This window comes from Ochlerotatus camptorhynchus, unplaced genomic scaffold, assembly GCF_037179485.1.
Source record: "Ochlerotatus camptorhynchus isolate MF236.1 unplaced genomic scaffold, CSIRO-AGI_Acam_v1.1 ptg000062l, whole genome shotgun sequence".
Taxonomy (NCBI): domain Eukaryota; kingdom Metazoa; phylum Arthropoda; class Insecta; order Diptera; family Culicidae; genus Ochlerotatus; species Ochlerotatus camptorhynchus.
Genome location: NW_027040552.1, coordinates 12,624,250 through 12,650,192, shown reverse-complemented (window position 1 = coordinate 12,650,192; position 25,943 = coordinate 12,624,250). Strand labels below are relative to the sequence as shown.

At 40.3% G+C, this 25,943-nt stretch overlaps 1 protein-coding gene across 1 annotated transcript in view; it reads left to right on the top strand.

The window, feature by feature from the left end:
- The window catches only part of LOC135717620 (uncharacterized), a 59,365-nt gene extending 51,523 nt beyond the window's left edge, over nt 1-7,842 (top strand). The window contains exon 5 of the mRNA XM_065239746.1: nt 7,775-7,842. Within this exon, the coding sequence (XP_065095818.1) occupies nt 7,775-7,842 (68 nt within the window). The remainder of the gene's footprint in view (nt 1-7,774) is intronic.
- The last annotated feature ends 18,101 nt before the right edge of the window (nt 7,843-25,943 follow it).

Below are 25,943 nucleotides of genomic sequence, written 5' to 3'. Positions count from 1 at the left end.
ACTTCAGGGAAGTCCTGCTGAAGTTAAGAGAAGGCCTGCCGAAGTTCAAGGAAGTATTTCCGAAGTTCAGGGAAGTCCTGTCGAAGATCAGAGATGTTTTACCATATCAATTTTTGGAAATCAGAGAAGTTCTGCCATTTCAATTCTTGGAAATCAGGGAAGTACTGATGAAGTTCAGAGAAGTCCAGTCAACGTTCAGGGAAGTCCTGTTGAAGTTCAGGGAAGTATTGCCGAAGGTCCGGGAAGTCCTGCTTAACTTCAGGGAAGTCCTGCTTAACTTCAGGGAAGCCTTGCTGAAGTTCAGAGAAGGCGTGCCGTAGTTCAAGAAAGTATTTCCGACGTTCAGGGAATTCCCGTCGAAGTTCAGAGAAGCTCTGTCATTTAAATTCAGGGAATCAGGGAAGTCCTGCCAAAGTTTAGAGAAGTCCAGCCGACGTCCAGGGAAGGCCTACCAAAGTTCAGGGATGTTCTGCCGAAGTTCTAGGAAGTTTTGCCGAACGTCAGGGAAGTTCGGTCGAAGTTCAGGGAAGTATTGCCGCAGTTCAGGAAAGTCCTGTTCAGGGAAGTATTGCTGAAGTTCAGGGAAGTTCAGTTGAAGTTCAGGGAAGATCTGCCATTTCAATTCTTGGAAATCAGGGAAGTCTTGATGAAGTTCAGAGAAGTCCTGCCGAAGTTCAGAGAAGCTAAGCCATTTCAATTCTTGGAAATCAGGGAAGTTATTACATCAATTTTCAATTATCGATCGTTTTCGCAGAACATTTCGAATTGAAATACCAAAAGATATTTTACAATCTTCATCAATTATTGCTAACGAAAAACGTCACGCGCGAGCTTGATCATACTGGTGGTTTTTCTTGCTAATTAACCATTTAATTCGAGCAGTTGACCTTTCATACAAAATCCTTGTGTAATTGATGAGCAAAGTTGGCGACCACTATGTTTGTGGTTCGATTGTGATCCAAAAATTGAACTTAGAAAATAGTTTTCAGAAAATATGTACAATAAATCAATCTTGTAAAAATCGCTAGAGATATAAAATTTAATTCTCTAATTTTGCACGGAAGAGTTTTTTTTTATCGATTGAGCGTTGCATTATTTTGTAAAAAATCGACGAAGTGAGTCATTCTGAACCCATCCACTTTCACCTCAAACGGTAGGGTATCTCTTACCGGAAGTAAATAATCACTGAGATTATTTCAAATCTAGTAGTTTTCGGTACCACACAATGCCTCTGAAAAAAAATGACAGTGAAAATTTACTTCCGCTTAGAGGTACGGGTACCGGTTCAATTTCCCCACGCGTTTTAACTTGCCCCGGTGTACCTTATTGAAATGCACAGGTGCACCTAAATGTAGGGAATTTCTTTGAAAATCTTTGGAAATCAATTTGCCCTCGGATTACGGTACCTACAAGGTCGGATAGCAGAATTTGAACGTGAATAACAGCTCCCACAGGTGGATGATAAGCTATGTTTAGCACCTAAATTAAAATATCAGAGCAAAATCCTGCTCCAGCTTCCGATCATCCAGATTCTACTCCATGAATACCTGTACCCATTATCAGGGGGAGCTGCTAATGACTTTTAATTTACTGGACCATCACAGTTTCGCACATACTCAGTCAAAAGCAAACACACAAGGGCTACAGAACAACAAACGTGAAACTACCATGAGCTTATCGGAAGCCACTCAGCGTGAGTCGAACCAACAGCATAACAGCAACGGTGCAGTGCGGGCAGCACAATGCCATCAACCAGCCGTCGTCCCAAGGTGAATCCGATCCACGGAGAAAAACCCCGTTCGCTGGATTGTAAAGCGCCTACGGATAGCTAATTTAATTCAGCCTTCAGATATTTTGGCACTGACTGCATCACACTAGCCAGCACCAGTAAATCAAACATCCTCACGCGCTTGGGCTGTGCCGTCCTGCTTGAGAAGCATTGACGTGAACTTAATTAGACTGTCCTCAGAGTAGCACGACCGACAGATTGTGATTGGACCTAGAGGATGTGGACTACGCCGGACCCACACTCGACGGAAATAAGATAAACCGGTGCTTGTCTTTTGAAGTGGACAGTTTACAAAGTGCAAATCTTGTTATGTAAATATCCCTCTTACATTTCTAACGAACTAATTTCCCCCACGTTCGTTGATAGTGCACTGAGTGCTCGAGCCGCGCTATGAAAGGATGTCTACCATGGCTCAGTTTTTCAAATATAAAATTTATCTCAAACTTTCCATTTTTATCATGAAATATGATTTGCGAGGCACCTCCATTGAGTTTTCTTTTCAATGGCAACGACGACGGTGAGGTTGAAGTTTAATATCCTAAAAGCATATCCTTTCTTATGTGCATTTCAGCAGGAAAGGAAAAAGAAAAACCGGAACCAAGATTCCGCTATTCATGTAATGCTTCCCAGCACCGACAAAAAGCAACAGGCTCTTCTCTTAAATGTGGCGAACGGTTTCTGCTTCTTCGATTTTTACGCTATTCATCCGCAAATAAACTACACCGTTTTATGCGACATTCGCCGGCATGACATTGCCGGGAAAGTGGTAAACTTTCACCGATTCTTAAAAGATTTTCATTTTTTGAATGGATGGTACCAATGTTTGGAGAGGTGATTCAAAAAAAATCTACGACGTCAATGCTGGGCGTATGAATATGGATAAAAGATTTCGTAGAAGGAAAGTTCATATTTTTCTGATAATCTGCAAAGTGAATCTTGAGCTGTAAAGCGACGAAGTGATATGAAATGTCTTCAAATCTGAAAGGCAATACGATAGCTATGGAAAAATTATGGAATTGATTATTGATGAACACGTTGACTATTCAGATGAGCACGATAGACCGACTGAACAACATAATCCTCGTTATTTATTAGAGCTTTATATATTTTGCAAATGCCATTAGAACAACGATAGTATGTTAGCCGTTAGCCGAAGCTCAATATAGCTGGACTGTAAGGTCTTCAGATCGAATGAATACATAAAAAATATACAGGGGAAACGTTAAAACGGTTTTTTTTTTTCAAAGTTGTACTTTGAGCGCCTTCCATCATGAAAAAATATTGAATTATAATTATAAATGCAGAAACTTAAACTTTTATAAGGAAACTGTGTGTAACCCCATACAATGGGGTTAAGTTGAAACAAATATATTGCAGCAGTTTTACGATGAAAATTCTCCTCTATTTTCTTAATGATGGCCGGTGGTGCTGAATGTCGTATACGCGATCGCCTTTCTTCTTCGGAGGCTAGACTTGGGCGATTTGGATCGATCTTTGGTAGGTCGATCTATTCCATCTTGATTTTGGATTTTTTGGATCGATTGTTTGTTTTCAAAAATATAAATGAATTACAATTTTTTTCAGTGTGCATCAAAAAACAAAAACTATTTCTTTAAGCTCCAAACCACTTGGTAAACTAAATGAACATAGACTAAAAATCAGCATCAGCATTGTTGCTCCTATTTTTGAACATAATTGATTTGACAATCTAAGTTTGATAATCTCTTTCATTATTACGCATTACAGCCGTCACATTTTTATAACTTTTTCGGCAATCCTGCTCCTTTGATTCCGTTTGTTTTTTTCTTCTCTTAACCACTGAATCTTAATAATTTCTTTTTGTTGTTTATTAATTTATTTGCTAAGACTCAATTGAATTAACTTTATAGAGCCGAAGATTCTTGCTCAATATACAGTGCATCGTAAAACTATAGTTAAAAGGTACAACACAATAAACACTTTATCCCCCCCCCCCCCATGGCAGTACCGCCAACGGGGGCTAGAGCGCTTCTACTGCAGCAATGGACGAAAAACGTGGTCATCACTCACACCTTCATCACGAAACGGTTGCTTTCCATTGACCGAAAAAAACTGCTCATGAGGAGCAATGAGGAAGAACACACAATGGTTGCTGCCGAGTAAACAGACGATCGCGTGACACACATCAAGAGTGGCCTGCTCTGTCGACAGCCGAGAGAACATTGAAATAGTTTCTTCTGACATATAAACAGATCTCACGAATAAATACGAGTAAACGTTGATGTTGAGTTAATTATGCTCATTTTGTTGTTTCATTGAAACTGTCGGCATATAATTCATCATTATGAAGAAAAGATCGATCCCGCCGAGAACGATTTTTTTGGTAACGGTTAAATTGATGGATCAATAATATCTCTGTAAATCAAATCAATCCACCCAGATCGGTATTTTCGCGAAGATCGCTCAATCCTGGGTAGATCCCAACCAGTGCTGATAAAAATCATTTCTACTAGACTTAATTTAGCTGAAAATTAAAAAAAAAATCTTAGCAGATAGACTAACTATCTGGATGAATTTGAATTTTGACATAACAACATTCGTTTTCTTCATTCGTGGCTGGATGTCCAGTATCGCGTCTGTTCTTGTCAACATCAATATTCGTCTTCATCATCACTGTGCCTCAACTGTGCCTGCAGTGCTGAGGAGCAAGTCATTGAACTGATGTTTGTTTGCTTGTGAATATTGGCTTTTTTGGCAACCCGGTATGTTGACATTGACTCTTGTTTTTGTTTTATTTTTTGAAACTCGAGATGACCCGGGCCGGGAGTGTACCGGATAGTATATCCGATCGGATTGCCTAAAGGTGTGTACTAGAGTGATGCAAAATTTAAAAATTTTCGCTCCACAATACTTTAACGATTCCAAATCGGATCCAGTTTCCTCCAAATCTGAGTAAAGAAAATTCTCTGAGTCAATTATTCTCAGTAGCTGAGTAGGTATGATTGACCGTGTACCGAGTGTTGTCGTGCGCGACAGTCTGTTTGTATTCGTACACTCATGCTCTACCGTCGTCTCTCTCACACAACACAACCGGTAGAATAACATTCTAGCAAAAATAAAATTATCAAATAACTATCATATGACATGTGTGATTTCGTTCTAAATCCTCAATTTGGAGTAAATTAAACCATTTCTGATCAAAAATGTTATTACTAGGACATCGTTGCTTGCTAATTCAGAATTCACACAAGCACAACATCAGCAGCTTTTATTGTAAGAAAAACTAAAATACATACATTCGTGACGGTCTTCGGCGACAGTGTCGTATGACAGAGGCTGTCAAATGACATTTGAGTTTGGTACTGTACTATGATAGCTTGTTTTGCAAGTGTCGGAGGCAAAGGCAGTCGATTATCACAGAAAATGTGTCGACTACCATGACCGCTTACAAGACTGTTCTTGGCGATAATCCAGTATCGTTAAAGGATATGAATACTCTTCTTTGTCAGGTAGAGCCTTGCCTAAACTCAAAACCAATTACAGCGCTCTCCGATGATTCAAACAATATGGAACCCCTCATACCAGGTCATTTTCTGGTTGGGTCATCTCTGGAACAGCTACCAGAATTCGATTACCAGGATATACCTACAAACCGTCTGAAAAGATGGCAAACGGAATATTTAACCCAACTGCAGGCCAGAACCAAGCGCTAGCGATCAATGTTGGTCAATTAGTTATCGTGCGAGATGATAATCTTCCTCCGATCCACTGGTGGATGGGTCGGATCCTCAAAGTACATCCAGGGTCTGACGGAGTAGTTCGAGTTGTGACCATCAAAACGGTGTCTGGCAGTTTGAAGCGGCCAATTGAGAAAATATGCGTGCTCCCAACTAGAAATGCTGAGTCAAGAGAGCTTCTCAATCAACTTCCAGATGTCTAGATTGCCAACAGCTCAGTGTTCGAGAAGGGTAGGTTTCTTTTTATTTTCAGAAATCCCAGCATTTAAGGGTGGCGAAGATGTTGAGAAGCGTACTACGGCGATCGCGCTCGCATTGAAGTTCTCCCCGATGTTGCTGCAAAGGTTTGTGGACCAACCATTGCCACTATGGGCAAAAATGGGTCCAAAATTACCCAAAATTCAATATCTCAACAGCACGCTGAATTCCGGCCATGAAAAACAACTTTTCCGAAGAGAAATCGTTCGGGGAATCGATTGCACGTGGTCCCATAGACCGAAGAGCCTTGTAGGTATGTATTTTGGACCATTTTACTCCATTTTACCTTACTTTTTTGGAGGAAATGTTTTTTCACAGCTCTATTTTTCGTAAAACATAAGCACTTTATGCATAGTTTTAGAATACTATGTCTTTAAACAACAGTTCATGAGATATTAGGGGAATACGGGTTACACTTTATAGGGGAGTAAGGGGTAAAAGTGAACCCTCGCTAAATTTATTTTAATTCATAAAAATGTTGAACGATGCAATTGTTTGAATGAACCCAAAGGTTGCCTGCAAAAATAAGATTTTTTTTTGAAATTTTAAGGTTAATTGGTGTTAAATAAGTTTTAATTTACTGCTATCTGTTTTAAAAGAGTTTTCACTTTTTTTGTCTGTATACAGCAAAACGATATAGTGGTTCTCAGAATTTTGTAAAAATTGGTAGTTTTGTTCCTAATCGCAACATATTCGACCCTTATTTTTTATTTTGTCATTAGGGTGACTATTTATATATTAGGACGGTCAAAAAAAAAAATTTTTCGATTTTTTTCAAAAATTTATAACTTTTGAACTGTTTGGCCGATGACGGAACTTAAAATACCAAATGAAAGTTAATTAAAAGTTTTTTTAAGTAAAAAATATTAAGATATTAAAAAAAAAAGGATTTTGTATTAAAAAACATTGATTGTTTTTTTTTTTCACTTTTACCCCTTACTCCCCTATAAAGTGTACCCCGTATTCCCCTAACATCTCATGAACTGTTGTTTAAAGACATAGTATTCTAAAACCATGCATAAAGTGCTTATGTTTTACGAAAAATAGAGCTGTGAAAAAACATTTCCTCCAAAACGTAGGGGAAAATGGGGTTAAATGGTCAAAAACACATACCTACAAGGCTCTACGGTCTATGGGACTACGTGCAATCGATTCTCCGGACGATTTCCTTTCGGAAAAGTTGTTTTTCATGGCCGGAATTCAGCGTGCTGTTGAGATATTGAATTTTGGGTAATTTTGGACCCATTTTTGCCCATAGTGGCATTGTTTAGCTAGCGTATGTCAACGAAGCTTACTAATACAATCATGAAGGAAGATCAACAGCATGACCGGCAAATCACCAGCAGAAATCGGCACCATCACGAATCGATCTAACGAGGCCATATCAATTTAAGGACTCGACTCGAGCTTTTTACGGTGTGTGTATTTATGCTAGATCCATCAGGGGCAGATAAAGCTGGAACTGTTGGCGGCCAAATCTCGTCCAGCTAGTTAGAAGAAGACTACTTTCACAAGGTTAGAGTTATGTGGTACCTCCATAGCAGCAAAACTAAATGGTTCGACCGTCAAAGCACTCGGGATGGATAGAACCGAAGCTTGGTTCTGGTCAGATTCGAAAGTTGTACTATCGTTATTGAAGCGGCCATCGTACGTGTATCCAACATTTGTTGCGAACGTGTTTCGAATATTCCGAAGCTGACGAAAGGTCACCGCTGGAACCATGTCAAAGGCACGGAGAATCCAGCAAATCTTGTATCTTGGGGAGTAATGCCAAAAGATCCATATGCAGCACTTGTTCCATGGGCCACCCTGATTATCCTTGCTTGATCAACATTTGAATACCGAACAAAACTTGAAGTTCGAGGAACTATCGGAGGAGTTGCTGGAGAAAACGAATAACGTCTTTGTGGCGATGGGTTGCCCAAAACCTTACCCTTTTTTTTTTTGATATTTAGTCGTGCTATTGGAAACTCTTGCGGATTACCCTTGAAACTGCACCATCCGTTCCTAGATCAGCAAGACATAGTTAGCGTTGGTAGCCGGCTAAATCTCGCCGATTCGCCGTTCGACACCCCATGATTATCCCTAGTAGCCACTCTTTCTCGCGACAGGTAGCTGTCGCATACCATAACCTGTCGCTCCATTCTGGCCCCCGAATGACGCTCGCTCAAATACAGCAAGAATTCTAGCCGTTACGGGGTAAGGCACTTGCAATTTATACTTTCCGAAACTGCATTCGCTGCTTTCGAAGCAACCCTGTCCCTATATCCCAGCCAGCTGGTCAACTGTCAAAACCTCGTAAATCTCCCACTCGTGCATTTGCTGTAACTGAGCAGCTGCTCTCAAAGCCTTCATCCCAGTTTTCGTGTGCCTTAGCACGAAAGCGGTCCATCTCGAACGGGGAGGGAAAATCACTACGGCTGCTTTCATGGCTGCACTGCGACGACTTGTATCCCGTCGAGGCTTACCTACTGAGATCAACTCGGACAATGGTCTGAACTTCCAAGGAGCTAGCAACCATCTACGAGAGCTTTACGACCTTCTATCCGATTCATTTGCAACACCAGAAATCACTAATGAAGCTTGTAAGCATGGCATCATTCGGAAATTTATCCCACAAAGAGCACAAAACTTTGGTGGCTTTTGGGAAGCGGCCATGAAATCTGCCAAGACGTCACTGCTCCGAGTCTTGGGCCAACGAAAACTGTCGTTCGAAGACATGACCACCATCCTCACCCATGCATTCTCGTCCACTTATGCCACTGTCGGAAGATCCTGATGAGCTAGACGTGCTCACTCCCGGACGTTTTTTGACTGGCCCATCGTTGCTGGCAATTCCCAATACGGACTACACGGAGGTTCCTACGAGCCGCTTACAGCACTACTAGGAACTGGAACAACTAGTACAGCAGTATTGGAAGCAATGGAGGTGAGAGTATATCTCACAGCTGCACAACCAGAATCAACGATTCCCTCAAGAAACCATGCTAAGGCGGGGGGGGGAGTGTCAGTACCACCTGAAAGAGGATGGATCCACAGCCATCGAGTGGCCTCTAGCCCGAATCATTGAAGTCAATCCTGGTCCCGACGGTGTAATGAAGGTACACACACCGAACGGTGTCTCGTATCTGTTTGCTGGCATTCAAGAAGGCCTTGAATGGGCAGCCCACCAATTCCTGTTATTCTCAACCGTCAAATGAAACTCCCAAGGATGAAAACGCTGCCAGCCCGGAAAGCGCAACGTAATTCCTGAGAATAATACAGTATCATATCTTGAAACTTCCAGCATCTTTATTCCTAAGCAGCTTAAGTTAAGTTAAGATTTTGAATTCCTAAATCCCTTAACTGAATTTAGGTTGCCGGCATGTGAACCTTCAGATGTGTTCCTTCCGAGATATTCACTAAAAACGATTGTTTCCATATGTTAGGGAAGTTTCCGGATTCCAGTGACATATTGAAAATCCAAAATAATGGAACAGTAAGTTCAATTGCTAAAGTTTTCATAAAAACTGGCGGAACCTGACGGTCAGGACCTTTAGATGCATCTAAATTGTTTAAATCCTTTAAGATATCATGAACCTTGATTTGACTTACGCTGATGTCACATGTGTTTCGTCTGCTACTTGCGCTTTTACCCATACATGTTCGAATTCTTTAAATTTAGTAGCTATAATGATTTCTGAATTCAATTGGGTCGAAATCGCTATTAATACTCCACCTCCCGATTTTTTTTAAAGACCATCGAAAATTGCGGTCGTCTCTATAAACGTTACAATTGTTACCGAAAACTTCTTCACCTCTCACACTATCATCCCAACTTGTTTTATTAGCCATTATGACAGAGTAAGTAGAACTTAATATATTGTTGTTAATTTCATTCATTTTGCCGGCGCTCTCATGCGGTTAACATTTTGGCAATATACCAAATTTTCTGTAGTGGTCTGAAGATTAGGTGAAGAAGTTGATGGTAACCTGTCATTCATAAAACTATTATCAAAATTATTTACCCCTGATCCATGTTCCGAATTTGTTTCGTTCTGCAAAGTGTCGTGATCTTTGTTATTTTCTTCCTCTATAGAGCGTGTCAGTTTCGTAGAAAAATTATTTAAAACTATGGATTCATTACCAGCCGCATCCGGTTCGTCATGGTCTGCCTCTGAATAGTGCGTCAAGTTGGATGAAAACACGTATGTTGACACGCCTCACATGAAGAGCATCCAGTAGGGCTGCGAGCCAGGCGTAGGCCGTGGTAATTCACCATCAGTTGGATATGGATTGAGAGTCTCGCCTCTCTGGAACTGTTACTTATTGCATATTAGCTTATTGCGTGCTCTCAACTTAGTGATCCAGATGCACTTCCACAGTCATCAATTGAGAACTGTCGATGCCTGTAACATTTCTGCATTAGTATCATTGTTTGGCAAATATAATCATACTCCATGCCCAGGGAAGTTGAAAAATTTCCCAACCTGACAAATTCCTAGATCGGACCGAGAATCGAACCCAGCCACCTCCAGCATGGTCTTGCTTTGTAGCTACATCATTACCAACTGAGCTAAGAGAGGCCATACTTTCCCATCTAATATAAAAATCCAACATTTTAGTATTGTCGAAAATAAATCTTTATTTCTTTGTTAACCGCCACTGAAAAAAAAAAAAAAAAGATTGCAGATTATTTCTAATTCAACGCATAGGAACGGAAATACGTGATTATTCCGTGGATTAAAGTGAGAACAGTAAAAAGATAGCTGCTTTCATTAAGGGCAGCGTAATATACCTGTTTAACCTAGATAAAGTTTTGGAGCATCTCAGATGAATCAATTTATCTGGAAAAGATAAAAACTGTTCCGCTTCCTAAAGGGTGATACGGTCAAAATTTGGTCAAGGGAAAACGCGTGTAAATCGGTGAAATCGTTTATTTAAAAAATCAAATTAAATTTTTTTTTTCAAGTTCAATTAGTATAAAATTCAGGAAAAATATTCAGTTAGGCTTCCGCTTTTCCAAATCTGAATTGCCGGGCCTTACGCTTGACCCCTGCCATCAGATTTTGTACAGCCACCTTGTCCACCTTCTTCGCCGCAGAAAGCCAGTTTGCCTTGAACTGCTGCTCGCCCTTAGCAGTTTTTTGGTCTTCTTTAGGTTCCGCTTGACAATAGCCCAGTATTTCTCAATTGGGCGGAGCTCTGGCGTGTTGGGAGGGTTCTTGTCCTTGGGAACCACCTGCACGTTGTTGGCGGCGTACCACTCCATGGCCTTTTTACCGTAATGGCAAGATGCCAAATCCGGCCAAAACAGTACGGAACAACCGTGTTTCTTCAGGAAAGGCAGCAGACGTTTATTCAAACACTCTTTCACGTAAATTTCTTGGTTGACAGTCCCGGAAGCTATGAAAATGCTGCTTTTCAAGCCACAGGTACAGATGGCTTGCCAAACCAGATATTTCTTTGCAAACTTTGACAGTTTCATTATGACAAATCTATCCCAAGTAACAATTTTGGTCTTAAAAGGGTTCTGTGGACCATGATTTAGGCTTTTAGAATTCTATAAAACTTCTATAAAACTTGGAATGTTAATTGGGGTGTGATCAATTCGACACCGTTTTACGGTACTCGGGAAAGCGTTAGAGAAAATACTGAATATGGAGAATCTAAGCGATCGTTTCAGCCTCTGGTGGTGAATAGGAGAACGCTCACAAGAGTATTTTTTTTTTTGTATTATAGTCACTTTAACGCTCTTGGGTCATTCGTGACTTGTCCGGGGGTGAGATTTGAACTCGTGACTTTGGCGTGAGAGGTATGGATGCTAACCACTACGCCGGGGTCGCCCCTTTCGCACAAGAGTAATGAGGGCTGACATTTTTGCCGTGAGGCATAGGAAGTGGAAAATATTTTCAACTTTCCTTATTAATTTATCCACAGCAGGTGCTTGAAATCATCATCGACGTGGAATATTTTGTTTTAGGTATCGATTTTGCAGTGATCCAGCTGGTTTTTCCACATAGGGGAAATGCATATGATGTCGGCCTAATTGCCCCTAATTTGTGCCCATACATAAATTCAGCAATTGACTAAATTTTCAATAGCGACCAAAACTATGCATTAATACCATAGAGGTAACTCTAAGACCACTGGGTCCCGAAGAAAATCATTATTATTTTTGGCTCACTCAGTACCAGAACAACGGTCCCAAGCAGTCCCAAGCTATTTCACTCACCCCTGCATGTTCTGCATGAATCCACACACCCCTGATGTTATCTGTCAAACTTTCATAGCGAATCAAAACAAACATAGTGTAGTAATAGAATTTCAACTACAATAGGGTACGTTAATCGTTTGCTTGGGACCAATAGGCTAGTCAAGTAGTGAGCCAATTTAATATCGTTAGTTTCGTATTGATTGTTGTTAATACCGTCCCAATGACGCGTTCATCTAGATAAAATTGATAAATAGCAGATTTTTAGCGATGTGTTCAATCTTAGATCCATAGGCCAACATTAGAGCCATTTCCACTTTTTGTGTTGAGATAAATTATGATTTATAAAACACTCCCAACGGCAGAGTTGCGATCTATCACAATAACGATCGTCAAACAGCTGATGGTAGTAACGCTTAATACATTCCTATTAATGTGCTTCTCGAAGCACTCTCCATGACCATCCATCAAGTTGACGAAAGAAGTAAAAAGCAACTGATGAATGTCGTCTTCGGTGGTGATCCATCACCGATCTGGTCATTCCCGACAATCACGACACTCATATGTGCTCGTTTTGAAGCATGTGCTGCTTTGCTTGCTTATGTGAGTGTGTTGGTGATTGAGACCAACAGCTTCCGTTTAATTTTGCAAGCTTTGTTTATAACTACAATGTGCGTGCCGAGACGAAGTTGGAATGCATAGGCATTGTTTTCATTTTCTTCTGTCGTGTCGCTTTTTCACATCAGCAGCTAGCGTTACGTCTTGGTTGTGAGCAGCGACCATTACTGGTGATTGTTGTTTGCCATGGCTCTACCTCTCACTGTGTGACAAAACGTTCTTTCAGTTGATGCATTGACGAGTGTCGAGTGAGTGTCATAATATTTTGCATCACTTCCCAGTGGTTATGAGGTTATTTGGGCTGTGTAAAATGGTAGAATAAAAATCCCTCCCCTTGGCTAGTTTTTGCACCTTGCTGTTGGTGGGCGGGTTTAATTTCATGCTAGTGGAGTGTTGGAGACGGTGGGTTTATGGCCGGCGTTACTGGCTCATGCCGCGATAGAATGGTGCCGTGGGCAGGCAATGGGGATTACTAAGCTTCCCCTCTCTGATGAACCACTGCATGAGAAAACCAAAGATCTAGTCCAGCAGTGATAGTATCACACTTGTTACTCCTTTGATTGAGAGCCACGTCGTAGTACGCTTACGTATAGGCACTGACGTTGGGTGTGATACTGGCGGGTTTTGCCGCAAATCACTCTTATTTTATTTATTTTTACGCAGATAGATTTATTTGGGTTTGCAAGGGAATTATACTATTGAAATATTTGAGAAAGTGCCCAACGGTGCTCCTTCTACTTGCGTGACAAGCTTTCATTATTGTTTTCATTGAAGTATTACTCAGGGAACAATGTTAAACATCATTTATGTACATGGTATTGTAATTAATCTTATATGTGCTTCATTTTTGATTTGGGATAAATGTTTGATCTATGGCTCGGAATTTCCATTGTGGCGTACTTCTATTGTGATATATCCATACGTAATTTTGTGGGACGACATAGTGGAAGCGTGTGAGCATAGTTGGAGCATATACCCTGTATAATTTAAAATCAGCTAGGAAACTATCTTCAAAATGAAGCATTTTAGTCACTTGAAGGTGTCACCTGGGTCGAACTAAGATATAATAAATAGGTATAGGTCAAAATCAAAAGTACTTGAAACACGTTTAACTTTAGATTACAAGCACAAGTGATTGATTAGGTGAATTAGAGATTTCAATAATATATAAAATTAGACTAATGAGATATCATATTCATCAAAAGAACTTAAATAAGAAACTTCAGAAAGTCTAATGACATTAAGTAGATTAACAATAGAATTAGGATGCGGGGGGTCCGCTTAGAGAGGCAACTAACCTTTAAAGTTATACAATAATTTTTCCTATTTAGTCTTGAACTTCAATAAGAAAACGCAAGCAAACCAATAACAAGCAGCATTAACAAGGAGAGGAATAGTTTAGGAAATAAGTAAAAGTAGAGGTATGTGACAAATAAGAACTTTTAATCTTTTGTAGGTATTTTTTTCCCCTGAGTTCATTGTACTCGATTACTATATTATTCTCTCAATTCACGAAATCTCTGATATATACGGTTAAAGTATTTGAGTTAACTTATTTCTTAGTGTTCAAGTACTTACATTTGTAAACAAAAGTCAATGTTAATCCATGAACTAAATCCTACGTGACTGAAAAATAGATCTTTCCTTATGTTGTATTGATGCATGTTTAACTTCTCGCGGTTGTCGAAATCAACGCGCCTACGTCTACGGAGCTAACGCAGAAGTAATTCGCAATTTGGTAGAGCTTACCAAAAGTTTTTTTTTTTTTTTTAATAAGTAAATTGAAACAAAGCTCAATAGTAAAATAAGTAGAATATCTAGGGAGGAAACCAACATTATTCAACTTGCCAACATAGACTATCACATTTATTTTTGTGGCACATTTTTTTCTCGCTTCGGTTGTCTAGCACGGCTCTCGGAATTCGCGCGGTTTTCGTAACTTACATAATTTAAATATTTAGTTCGAAACGGATTTACTTATTCAATCGGTTTACTACGCGGATGTATCTACGCGCTCACGTCACAGCATTTTTTCCATAACTATCTTGAAACAATACATACGGAATCCAGTGTTCTGATTCAAAGCAGAGCAGAACTCTCAGTAACGAATTCTAAATAACTCACTCAAATTTCAAACTATTTCCAGCTTACACATTCCATATCATTTTGTAGCATCGTGGCCATCTCAATCCAAAAACATCCAACCACCTACCTCAATCTAATCATTATCCCCTCTCATGGCGGTCATGTAGCCTGCTTGTGGCGAGTCAGCCATTACCCCTCCTTTACTATCGGCCTTGGATTGACTTGCGCTCTTACTGCCCCACCCTGCGCTGCAAAATGAAAATGAAAATGAAATGAGTAAAACGGTAGAATAAAAACACTCCCGATGGAAGTATGGAAGATGTGCAATAAAATATGCATCATTTTGAATTTCGAAAATCGGTATAATGATATAAAAAAACGGTTTGGAGGGCATTTCCTCTCATAATTGCCTAGTGCACTCTACATTGATGGTGCATTAAAAGAGCCTATAGCTTTTGTCGTTTTAGTGAACGAAGATGAAGACAGGCCTCAAAATAGTTTGCTGTAAAGACGATCTAACGGAATCTTAGGAAATTCCCAAAAGTCAGGATCTGGGAAAGAACTCTGAAAATAATATGGCCTCAACTCAAAAGGGATCAATCTTGGAGTTTCCATGAAGCTACAGAAACTGCTCCAAAGATCGGACGTCTCTGAAGTTCTCACACACGAATTTTCCTCAGAACATTTCTTGCAAATTTCTTAAAATGAATTAAATTCTCTGATCTTTCCTGAAATGGTTTGAATCCTGCCTGAAGCTCCTGAAATTTTCCTGAAGTTCTCGGAACAACCGTAAAGCTATCAGAGCATCCCTGAAGTTTTCCGGAACTTCCCTTAAAATAACTATTCTGCTAAGGAGGAGTACTAAACCACTCTGAACCGATACCGGCAGTCATTTTATTCATTTGAGAACTGTTTTGTGCTTCTGGGACACCATAAATAAAGGTTGCGGATTACTTCGCTTACGGACGCTTCATGACTATTCCCTGTAGTATCGTCAGGGACTCGTTGTGAACATGTGATATAATATGGTAACAATCAGAAACAAAGAAAGATTAAAGGATTAGTAATGTCCATATAATTACACTGCCTTAATTACTACTCTTTGACTGATATTCTCCAGATTTTGACAGTCAAAATGTACCTAGGTTTAATATTTATTCGGTAAGTTGCGATGGTTTCTTTAGTCGAGTATTAGTACAAGACACTGAATAAGCCTGTCCATCGTAGACGAAATACGCGTAACTGTCAAGGGTAAGCAATTGAGGTAGCGAAATTAAATGGTAATTACTAATCCTTCTCTCTTTCTTTAAACAGTTTTTCCACTAGATGCCCACAGTCATGAAACAGTCAATAATGGTATCTTATTGAAATCGTCGTGAAACACTTAAATATAAAGAGCTGTCACGTAGAGAACAATGCTATTTTCTTATGGAAACACGGTCTTTTATATCACAATTGTAAGTGCACCTTTGAGAAGCAGAAGGGCGCACACACGGAAAACATCACATTCAAGAACCGGGTTCTTGCTAGTCTGGAGGAATGGAAAACACACAATTGTTGCGCTTCCAGTCCGTTGATGCTCTGCGTATGCACAATGGCCAACAGAGTCATGCTAGCCACCACACCAGCGGCCAAAGCTCAAGTGAAGGCAAAATAAACATGAACTGTTGGTATGCTGTTCATGTAGGAGTACGCAGCATAACTTACATGACGTATCCTTTGTGAGGGATGAGCCTCTACCATGGTCGGTCTCAACATGGTTGCACAGCTATTCAACACGTGAAAAACCAACACCACACCGGTATTAGCCGTCGTCGTCGTAGTCTGTCTCGAGGATAGCCCCTGGAATGGAAATGCTTGTCATTCCATTCACTTTCGCTATAACAATGCCGATTGTACCAACCAAAGTGTGTGTGGGGTGAATTCTTACTAAATGTGTGAAATTCAAATGTACTTGATGAGTGTGGATAAAGTTCAAGTGGCGATGGAGTAATTGACGTGGAAAGTGGTTTTGAGAGAATACCAAAGGTCAGAGCCACAGCACAGCATATCCATGAATGTTCCAAGAGCTGTTTTCTTATTTGTAAGGAAGCTTCTACCGTGCTCCATTAAGCAGTTAAACTATCAACATGTATTTCGCTGAATCAATACATTTCGCAATCTGAAACTGTTTGCTATGTGAAATTACTGAAGTAAATCATTAATGATTATCGGTACATAACTGAGCTAGAAGTCGTAGAGAAGAGGACACAGTAGGCTCTGTCCGATTGATCAAGATTGACAGCTGTTATGTGTCAAAAACCTACTTTACAACACAGTATTATAACATCTAATGATTTCATAATTCCGAAATTACTGACAAGCTTTCGGGAGACCCCACGGCCTCACTGCACTGCATAACAAAAATTGAACCTGGAATCCTCCCATCTTTTCCACATCTACAGATGTCATTCGCGTTCGTGCGAATATGTGTATCTAGTAAGTATATGATGTAGCCATAAATGTACTTTTTACTAGCTCACATACGATATCCGTTCTTGGAGATGTCACCATCACGGGTGTATGTCCATATATGAAGTGAGTGAAGCTGCATGCACCATACTTTTTCTCCCTTACAACTCATGAGATTCTAAAAGACATAAATGTTGTAGGTTTGTGGAAGCTTTTTCTCGCTGTCCCAGTTTTAGTAGGGCATAAATTTTGCGTTGTATACTGCATGTTATTCCTGTATTTCGGTATTTAGAGTTTTGCTCGTCTTGCAGTCTGTCACCACGATCGTAATGTGCCGTTTACGTGTGACACTAATCGCATTTGGTAATAAACCGATCGGTGGACCAGCTTATGCAATTTATGGAATTTTGCAGGTAATAAATGTCGATTGAGCAAATGGAGCAATTAGTTGGTTATAATCGGATTGGATTACCGTTGCAATTTTTTAAGCAGATATAATTTATTTGTGTGCTTATTGAACTAGAAGTAAATTTAAAGCGATATTAGTGAAGATTAAAAACCTCCCATAGTAATCGGTGTAGCGAAACTCTGACTATACCTAGAACGTCTTCGTGATATTATGTGATGCAATTGATGCTGGACTCTTTAAGATTCGATCAAGACTTCTTTGAGGTTCGATCAAAACTAGCTTTTTTTAACTTTACATGATATTTATATCGTGTATTTGGGTGGTTTACATGTATGAATTATCAAATGACACAGATGCGTCTTTTCAGCTTTAGTACATTTGAAATTTTAATTATTATTTACAGTTCCTAGTCCTATCAGGCCTGTTTTAGAGTATGACCACCTTGGTGGGATTGTTTTGTTTTGAATTGGAAAAAGGATACTACATCCCTGGGCTTTGGCAAAACCTTGAGGTAGTTTAATTAGGCTAATCAGGGCTGATCTGGATCTTTACCACATTGGAAAGATGCACACTAGTGTTGCCAGATCAGCGTTGATGCTTACCAAAAGTGCATTTGAACCTGTTTAGAAAAGCATATTAACAGATTAATCATCACCTTACATTGTTTATTGCTCTGTACTAATAATAAATGATTAAGCACAGCATTTGATATTTTAGTAGGACTGCTGGATTTAGTCGCAGTGGAAATCAATCCTTTATTGAATTGGATTTATGTCTATAGATATGCACGTTTGGAAAGTATCATCACAAAGATTCTGCACTCGGCCTACAGCTTGTGGGCGGGAAGCGTTGTGTTTGTTTTTGTTTGTCTATTTATAGAGTAAATTCTTAGAAATACGAAGCGAAAGACAAATCAAGCATTAAGCACAAGACCTTCAAGAAAACTAACAACACGAAGTCTGGAAATTCAAAGCGTCAAGCATTTCAATAATATCGGGTGAGACCAATCTAATTGTATTTAATCTTATTTTTGTGTAGTAGGATATTCAGTTGAACCGCTCCGGATTATTATGATGCTGTATGATCTTTTAAGCATTTTTCCTATGTTTTTTTTTGTATTCGGTGTTTAGAGCACTCTCAGAGAAGTATCGTCAGTTTTAAGTAACTTAAATTTGATTCAAAGCAGAGCTCAGTAATGAATTGATGTATAAATAAATAACTTAATTTCTTTTTCATTGACGGTGTGATGTTATCGATGCGCTATGTGACGAGAGCGCAAACAAAACGAGGCCATTTATCAACGATACGATAATAGCTTATGCACTTTTCACACAAAACCTATCCAACCCTTTTCCTTTCTACAATCCATGAGCAGCTGGATCACCATAAGTGTACCTCGCAGAACTTTTTTAACCCCCATGGGTAAAGATGCTGTGTTGCTCACTCCTCTTCCCTTCCCTGGTGTATTATGGATGATGTGAATATTCACATCAGTGACATGGCCCCTGACCCCCTTGTACATCATAAAATGAAAATGAAATCAATATATATTAGTTTTATTTTTCAACTAATGTATCTATGCTTCTTTCTATTGATTGGATCAAGTACAACTAATACTAATCTACCTTTATGTATGCTTTACGAGTTAACAAACAAATGGGGAAGGACAATAGACACAAGTTGACACAATACACAAGACAAGTTGGGGTTAATATACAAGACAAAATGACAAAATAAGTGACGACAGAAGACAAGACTGGGACAAAAATCAACCTTAAAAAACAAGAATGCGCAATTATATTATCAAAACTATGTGGATTAACACAAACACAACAGTGACCAAACGGGCACCATAGCCTAGGAACGTTTGTGTGTTGATTTAAAATAGAGGCTCATAGAAGTAAAATTTATCAATAAAAGGGGTCCAGTGTAGAGTTTAAGCAAGTGTATGCTGCCACTGTGATCACTACAAAAAAAAAAGAATTGGAAAAAAAGGATACTACATATGACTACTATTTACAACTAAATTTAACCTGTAACTACTATATACAAATTGCTTATCAAAGCATGTTATGATGTATTGCATTTCTGCACAAAGCTAGTCTTAATGTCATCAATTTTGAAATCTATGTTTGGAACATTTGCCTCTTGGTGGAGATCTGAAATTCTTGCGTCAAAGGGACGATCAAGGATCATCCTAAGCACTCTGTTCTGAGCGACTTGGATTTTGTTCCTGTGAGTCTGTGCACATGATTCCCACACGCACCCCTTGGGTAAAATGGTCCTGCACTGTTTTTCATAGCTTTTCGATTGTCAATTGGTGTATTTAACAATCATCATTGCTATTTCAGTGCTTGAACTAACATTCTGCCACATGATATTTCCAGAATTAGTAATGGGAAAGCAACGAAAAACCGCACGGGGCCATTTTACCCCAGGGGTGCATTATGGGCTGTTCTACCATACCGATGGGCAGCCCCTATGCTCGCGAATTTGTTTATTATCCAATTCCAACCTGTATTGGGTATCAAGTTAGGGTCTGCTTGTTTTCTAGCAAACGTCAGTTTGATCGTTTTTTTTTTATAACCTAGCACGGATTGACTTTCGCACTGACAAAAAGTTTGGGTTTGCACTGGGTTGGAACTGATTCCAACCTGGGAACAAATTCGCTATTGCTCTGTAACCCCAAACAGCCAAAGACTGCGACCAGGAGGCTGGCAACCCCATATCAATCCTATACGTTTGACAGTAGGCAAGATCACGGGCCTTATTTAAATACGGCCCGCCATGGTGGAAAGGGACGGAAAATCGTGTTGTAAGCAGAGAGAAAAGAGCAGATGATAGCATCAAAAACATGACAGCCAGCCAGCAAATAAGCATGTTGCGATTGGTGGATATAATGAGCGAAAAGGGTAACTCACTTCTCTGAGCTTGACTCAATCTAACAATCAGGGGTTGAAACAGTTGACGTTTTTTACTACACTCACTTCGTTGTCGTGCGCGACAGTCTGTTTGTATTCGAACACTCATGCTCTACCGTCGTATCTCTCACACAACACGAGCGGTAGAATAACATTCGAGTTAAAAGAAAATTATCAAAATAGCTATAGCATTTGTAAACAAACTTTCTAAGGCCCTTTACACGCGAACCAAAGTACGCCCACGCAAACCAATAACATCATCGGATAGGGGCAACTATCACCTTTTCGAAAGTGGTATTGGTTTGCGTGAGCGTACTTTGGTTCGCGTGTAAAGGGCCTTAGAAAGTTTGTTTACAAATGCTTTTGTGCCGTTATCAAATGTTATGCCTGATTTGACATATGTGATTTCGTTGTAATTCCTCAATTTGGTGTAAATCAAACCATTTCTGATCAGAAATATTATTACTAGGACACCATTGCTTGCTATTTTCAGAATTCACACAAACACAACATCAGCAGCTCTTATTATGAGAAAAACTAAAATACATACATTGGTGACGGTCTTCGGCGATAGTGTTGTATGACAGAGCCTGTTATATGACATTTTAGTTTGGTACTGTACTATGATAGCTTGTTTTGCAAGTGTCGTAGGCAAAGGCAGTCAATTATCACAGAAAATGTGTCGACTACCATGACCGCTTACAAGACTGCTAACAATGTATTTGTTATCTGTGAGTTGCCTAGGTATGCAATAACGTATTTTCAAGGTGGAAGAGGACTCGACGATCTCTGTACGACGATCTGTACAGTTAACGACAAACTGGAAATCGGATCATGCTCGCTTGATTTCCATCACTATTCGCGAGGTATCCTACCCTTGACGGTTATTGCGGTATCATCTGCGAACAGGAAGAACACGCAACCGTCTTCGAGGGGAGGAATGTCAGAAGTGTAGATGCTGTATAGCAAAAGGACCAACAGACTTCCTGGCGGAACACCTGCTGGGATGGAGAACGTGTTTGAAAGGCAACCATTCAACGATAACCTGAACGACCTTTACTGAAGGTTGTTTCGGGCAGTGTTGGAAAAGTTCGCGATATTCCACGCAGTTCTCCAAGGGAAAAGTTCGCGAGTCATAGTGATTTTTTGCGAACTTTTCCATCACTGGTTACGGGTGATTTTAACAAGATGAAAGGAAAGTTGAAGTTACAAATCTTGCAAACAAGCCCATTGTGCCAGACATTGTCAAACGCTTTCTCAACGTCTAACAATGCTGTCAGGCTGCGGACCCTTACTAGCTGATGATTTGTGGAGTGCCCCTTCCTTAACCCGAACTGTTCCGGTAGGAGAATGTTGTGATCCTCGACAAACTTGAGCAAACGATTGAGAATAACTTTCTCGAACAATTTTATCAGCGCTGAAAGGAGGCTGATCGCTCTGTATCTTGAAACTAGCGTTGGGTCCTCCCCGGGTTTGCGGATAGGTATGATTTTCGCTGTCTTCCAGATACTTGGAACGAAGTGCAGTTCCAAGCATCTGTTGAAGACAGCGGCCAGCAGAGAGTGAACCTTTATGCTGAGATTTTTAAACACTATGTTGAATATTCCGTCGAACCCTTGAGGCCTTCATGTTTTTGGTGCATTTCAGCGCTGAGCAAATCTGTTCCACTGTGATTCTATCTTCCGGAGGGATAGCACAAGGGGAGGAATAATTTTTTTTTTTATATCTTTATTAAGGAGACTTTTAGCCGTTGGCTGGCTCGTCTCCGATGGGAGGAATCAAGGTTGAGTACGCATTGCTCAACCTGAACTTCGAGCGGACTTTGGATGTTGGAGCCAAGCAAGTGCAATTTGGCAATATGCTCACCAATCGCATTTGCTTTCTCCTGAGGGGTGATTATGAGCCGATCGTCATCATATTCATCTTTGAGGGGTGGAATAGGTTTTGGGTGCGTCTTTATGACCTTGGCATCTTTCCAGAATGGTCTGGAGCGGTCGTCCAGATTTGTTCCACTTTCGTTCCGGAGTGAGACCATTCTGCAAGCAATGTCCTTATTCAGATCGGTCATTTCACGTTTCCTCGCCAGATCTTCGGTTTTTTTAGAACGATAGTTAATGGTTTAGACGCCATACTGAACGATAAACTTACCGAGCACTTGGATCTGTTCGGGCTTGTTTCGGCACTGACGAAGAGGTCATGTCGACGAAAATCTTCATCAGCTCATCCGCACTCATGACTCATGACGAGTGCCGGATTGCACCCGTGGATTTGCTTGACCGTGCTGCGTAGCATTAAGAGGCGGGAAGTCCTCCACCCTGAATGCCGGAGAGTTTTCCTTCTTTCGTCCTGCCACGGTATGGCTCCCATCCCACAATGATGGAGTTGATGGAGCGGATAGACTTCAACGCATTCAGCGCCACTGTTCCCTTCTGAAAGTGTACCAGGAAAAGGCAATCCTGGTACTTTTTTGTGTTCTCGTCCCTTCGCGTAATACGGTAGACGGTAGTTGGGACCAGCTTGTACTGGTCCGTGATTTGATCCGAAATGAACTTTGGTTCGTAGCTTGGTAGACCTTGGATGACTACCTTGAAGGGCTTCTCACCGGGAATATCGTGGGTGAAGAATTCCGCCTTGGAATCCTAAAGGGATTTACGGCCAGGTTGTATTCCGCTCTCGTGTGGAGAATTACCTTGGTGCCGATTCCACTGAGTTTGTACTCAGCTTTGACGCCCATCGACACGAAGTTATCGATGAGCGTGTTGAGGGATGCATTTTTACCACCAGCGATGGTAGCTTCACTTTTGTAGCACTCTGGCTGGAATTTTTGCCTTGATTGGTGATACCGAATTCACCGATGTCACTGACGTTCGTCGCGGTAACATCCTCCTCCTCCTCTTACTTCGCTTGTTCGTTGCCGCTAGCTGGGCGTTTGTTCCATCGGTAGGTAGAGTGGCGAACCTATTTGAAATAGGCACACCACCCGAGCTTCCTTCACCGGGATCTTCAATCCGTTGCTTGCTCCTTGAGCGATTTCGTCCCATCGTGGGACACACTCTCACACACACGAGATGACCGGACAACTTCCGACGCGAAAACTTGGTAAACGTTGAAAAGGAAACTGTTCGTATCTTTAACTAATGGTCACTACTCGAGTCTCAGATGGAACGCTTATTTGCGTTTGCTTACTATTTACATATGCATTCTCTTTGTCCCTTCCCTTTAAAGTTTATAATAATGTAATTTCCTCAGCCGCTTGCTACTGATAAAAATATTTTACTTATGACCTGCCTACATTGCACAATGGTCGAAAAAATGTGAATTGCGGCCAAAAGTCTTTTTATAGTTGCAAACGCATGGTTTACTACTCTATGTCATATTTTTTGCAATAAAAGGATAATAAAACCAAGTATGTGTCATCACGGGCGTAGCCAGGTTTTGAACTAAGGAGGGGTAATTTTTTAATATGGACTGTTAAGCCAATGCCAGAAGACCGAACACCGAACCCTTAAACGTATCTGAGTAATGAGGAGGGAGGTGTTTACGTGACCATTAATTTTGCATGTGCTCAAACAGAGGTATATTACAGCTGTCAACCCAATACATTTAGTTTGAATCCAACATGTTTTCGATTTTGACATTTTGGTACCTTTCAAAATGTGATTCAGTGATAGCCCTCTGTGTTTAAGGAACATTGGGTCACAATCATCAAATTCAGCGTTTGATTTTTCGGTAAAGATTAAATTTTCTTTAAACAAACATTATAGTCAGCAAGTATACAACATGTAATTTATTCGATTTCCATATTACTGTTGTCGTCCATTGGTGATGTTTGTAGCTCCAATTCATCCAATTGTTCAAAGAATGCATCCAGTTGATCAGGATATTCTAATCCGATGTTTTCGTTGGAATCCTCTTCTATTAACAGTAGAAGTTCTTGAACACGTTGTGGTAGTACTTTGTGCTTCTTCTTCTGCAGTCTGTCCTCCAAATAAACACTAGAAACAACAGGGTCACTGGAATCTAGAAGTCGATGAAACACATCTTCCAAATTGCTCAAACGAGAAGATCGGCGGGCATGTTTCAAACGGTATTCCCTTAAAATTTTGTTTCTTGCTTCGGCCGCTTCCTCTGACATTTGTCCTACCGGCAAAGGCATGTTTCTTAGTGTATCCGCACCGTGTACTAAGATTTTATGCAAAGTAGGTGTCATTGGAGCCCACTTGTACTTATCGATGTATAACTCAGCTGTTTCATCACACAGTCTTTCGAATTTCGGAATGTCGATAGGCAACTGACATGCTATCGATATAAGGATGGTTTGCAGATTAATTATAAGATTTTCATCTACCTCAAGAATTTCAGCCAGCTTAACCGGATCTTCAAAAGCGCGCCTTGCAACGTTTCCTAAATAATAATTGAAAATATTATGCAAACATTAAGAACTCTCAAAACAAATTATTTAAGGACTACCTGTTGTGCTCGTTCCTCCTGACGGTCGTGGAAAATCAAGTCTTAGATGCAATTCATTCCAGAAGCGATTTTGAATTTCTTTCTTACGAGCTGCAACAATCTTCTTGTTGTTCTCACCTTTTACTTGATACAATTTTATGGGCAGTTTGTACGATATATGCGTAACAACATCCAAAAATCTCATCCACAGATGAAGCATCGTACACCCTTTCGTCAGCATATCCTTATTGATAGGGAAGCTTCTTGCAAGGTGCAAATCATTCATTTTGGATGGAGGACACCCACATATATAGCATACTGAACTGGATTTTTCATCTGATATATGCAAAAGGCATTTCCCATCGAGCATCGTTAGAAAAAAATCGCATTCAACCTCCAAAGTTTTTCCTCCAACGAAACATGTGGTGGGATTTAGGTTGGAAATTTCCTCTTCAAATTCCTCTTTAGTGCGCCGAGTTAGCTCTGCTGATTCCTTCTCGAATTTCACGGTTTTTGGCCGACAAAACTTTACTGACTGAGGAGTTGCGTTCGCCCATAGAATAGTATCACCACAAGTCAATTTTAGTGGCAAAGTAGATGTTACAAACACGGATGTCTCATGATGATCATCAACCGTATTATACTCCTGATTGAACTGAGACTGAGAAGAGCTTCCGTCAAACCCCCAGCAAATGATTAGTTTTGCTTTGAGGGTTTGGCTGTCAAGAGTTTGAACTTGACGTGATATAAAATCAGACTGGCTATGTATAATCCTGTCGATGGTATGGTCAACCAGATCGTGCAATGGTACGGTGGCTTCAGTTTCAGTGACGACAACGTTTTTAGGACGACATTTCTTTTTGGCTTCTATGACTGAATCATACGATGGCAAAAAATCATGGCCGTGAGAAATTGCTGCATTACGGACCTTCCTGTACTGCTTCTTTGTCAATTCACACTCCAAAAGTAGTGCTAATGCAGCATCACCCAAGTAGCACATGTTGTCACATAAAAGTTGCTGTCACTATTTTGTGACCAAATTATGTGTCGTAAA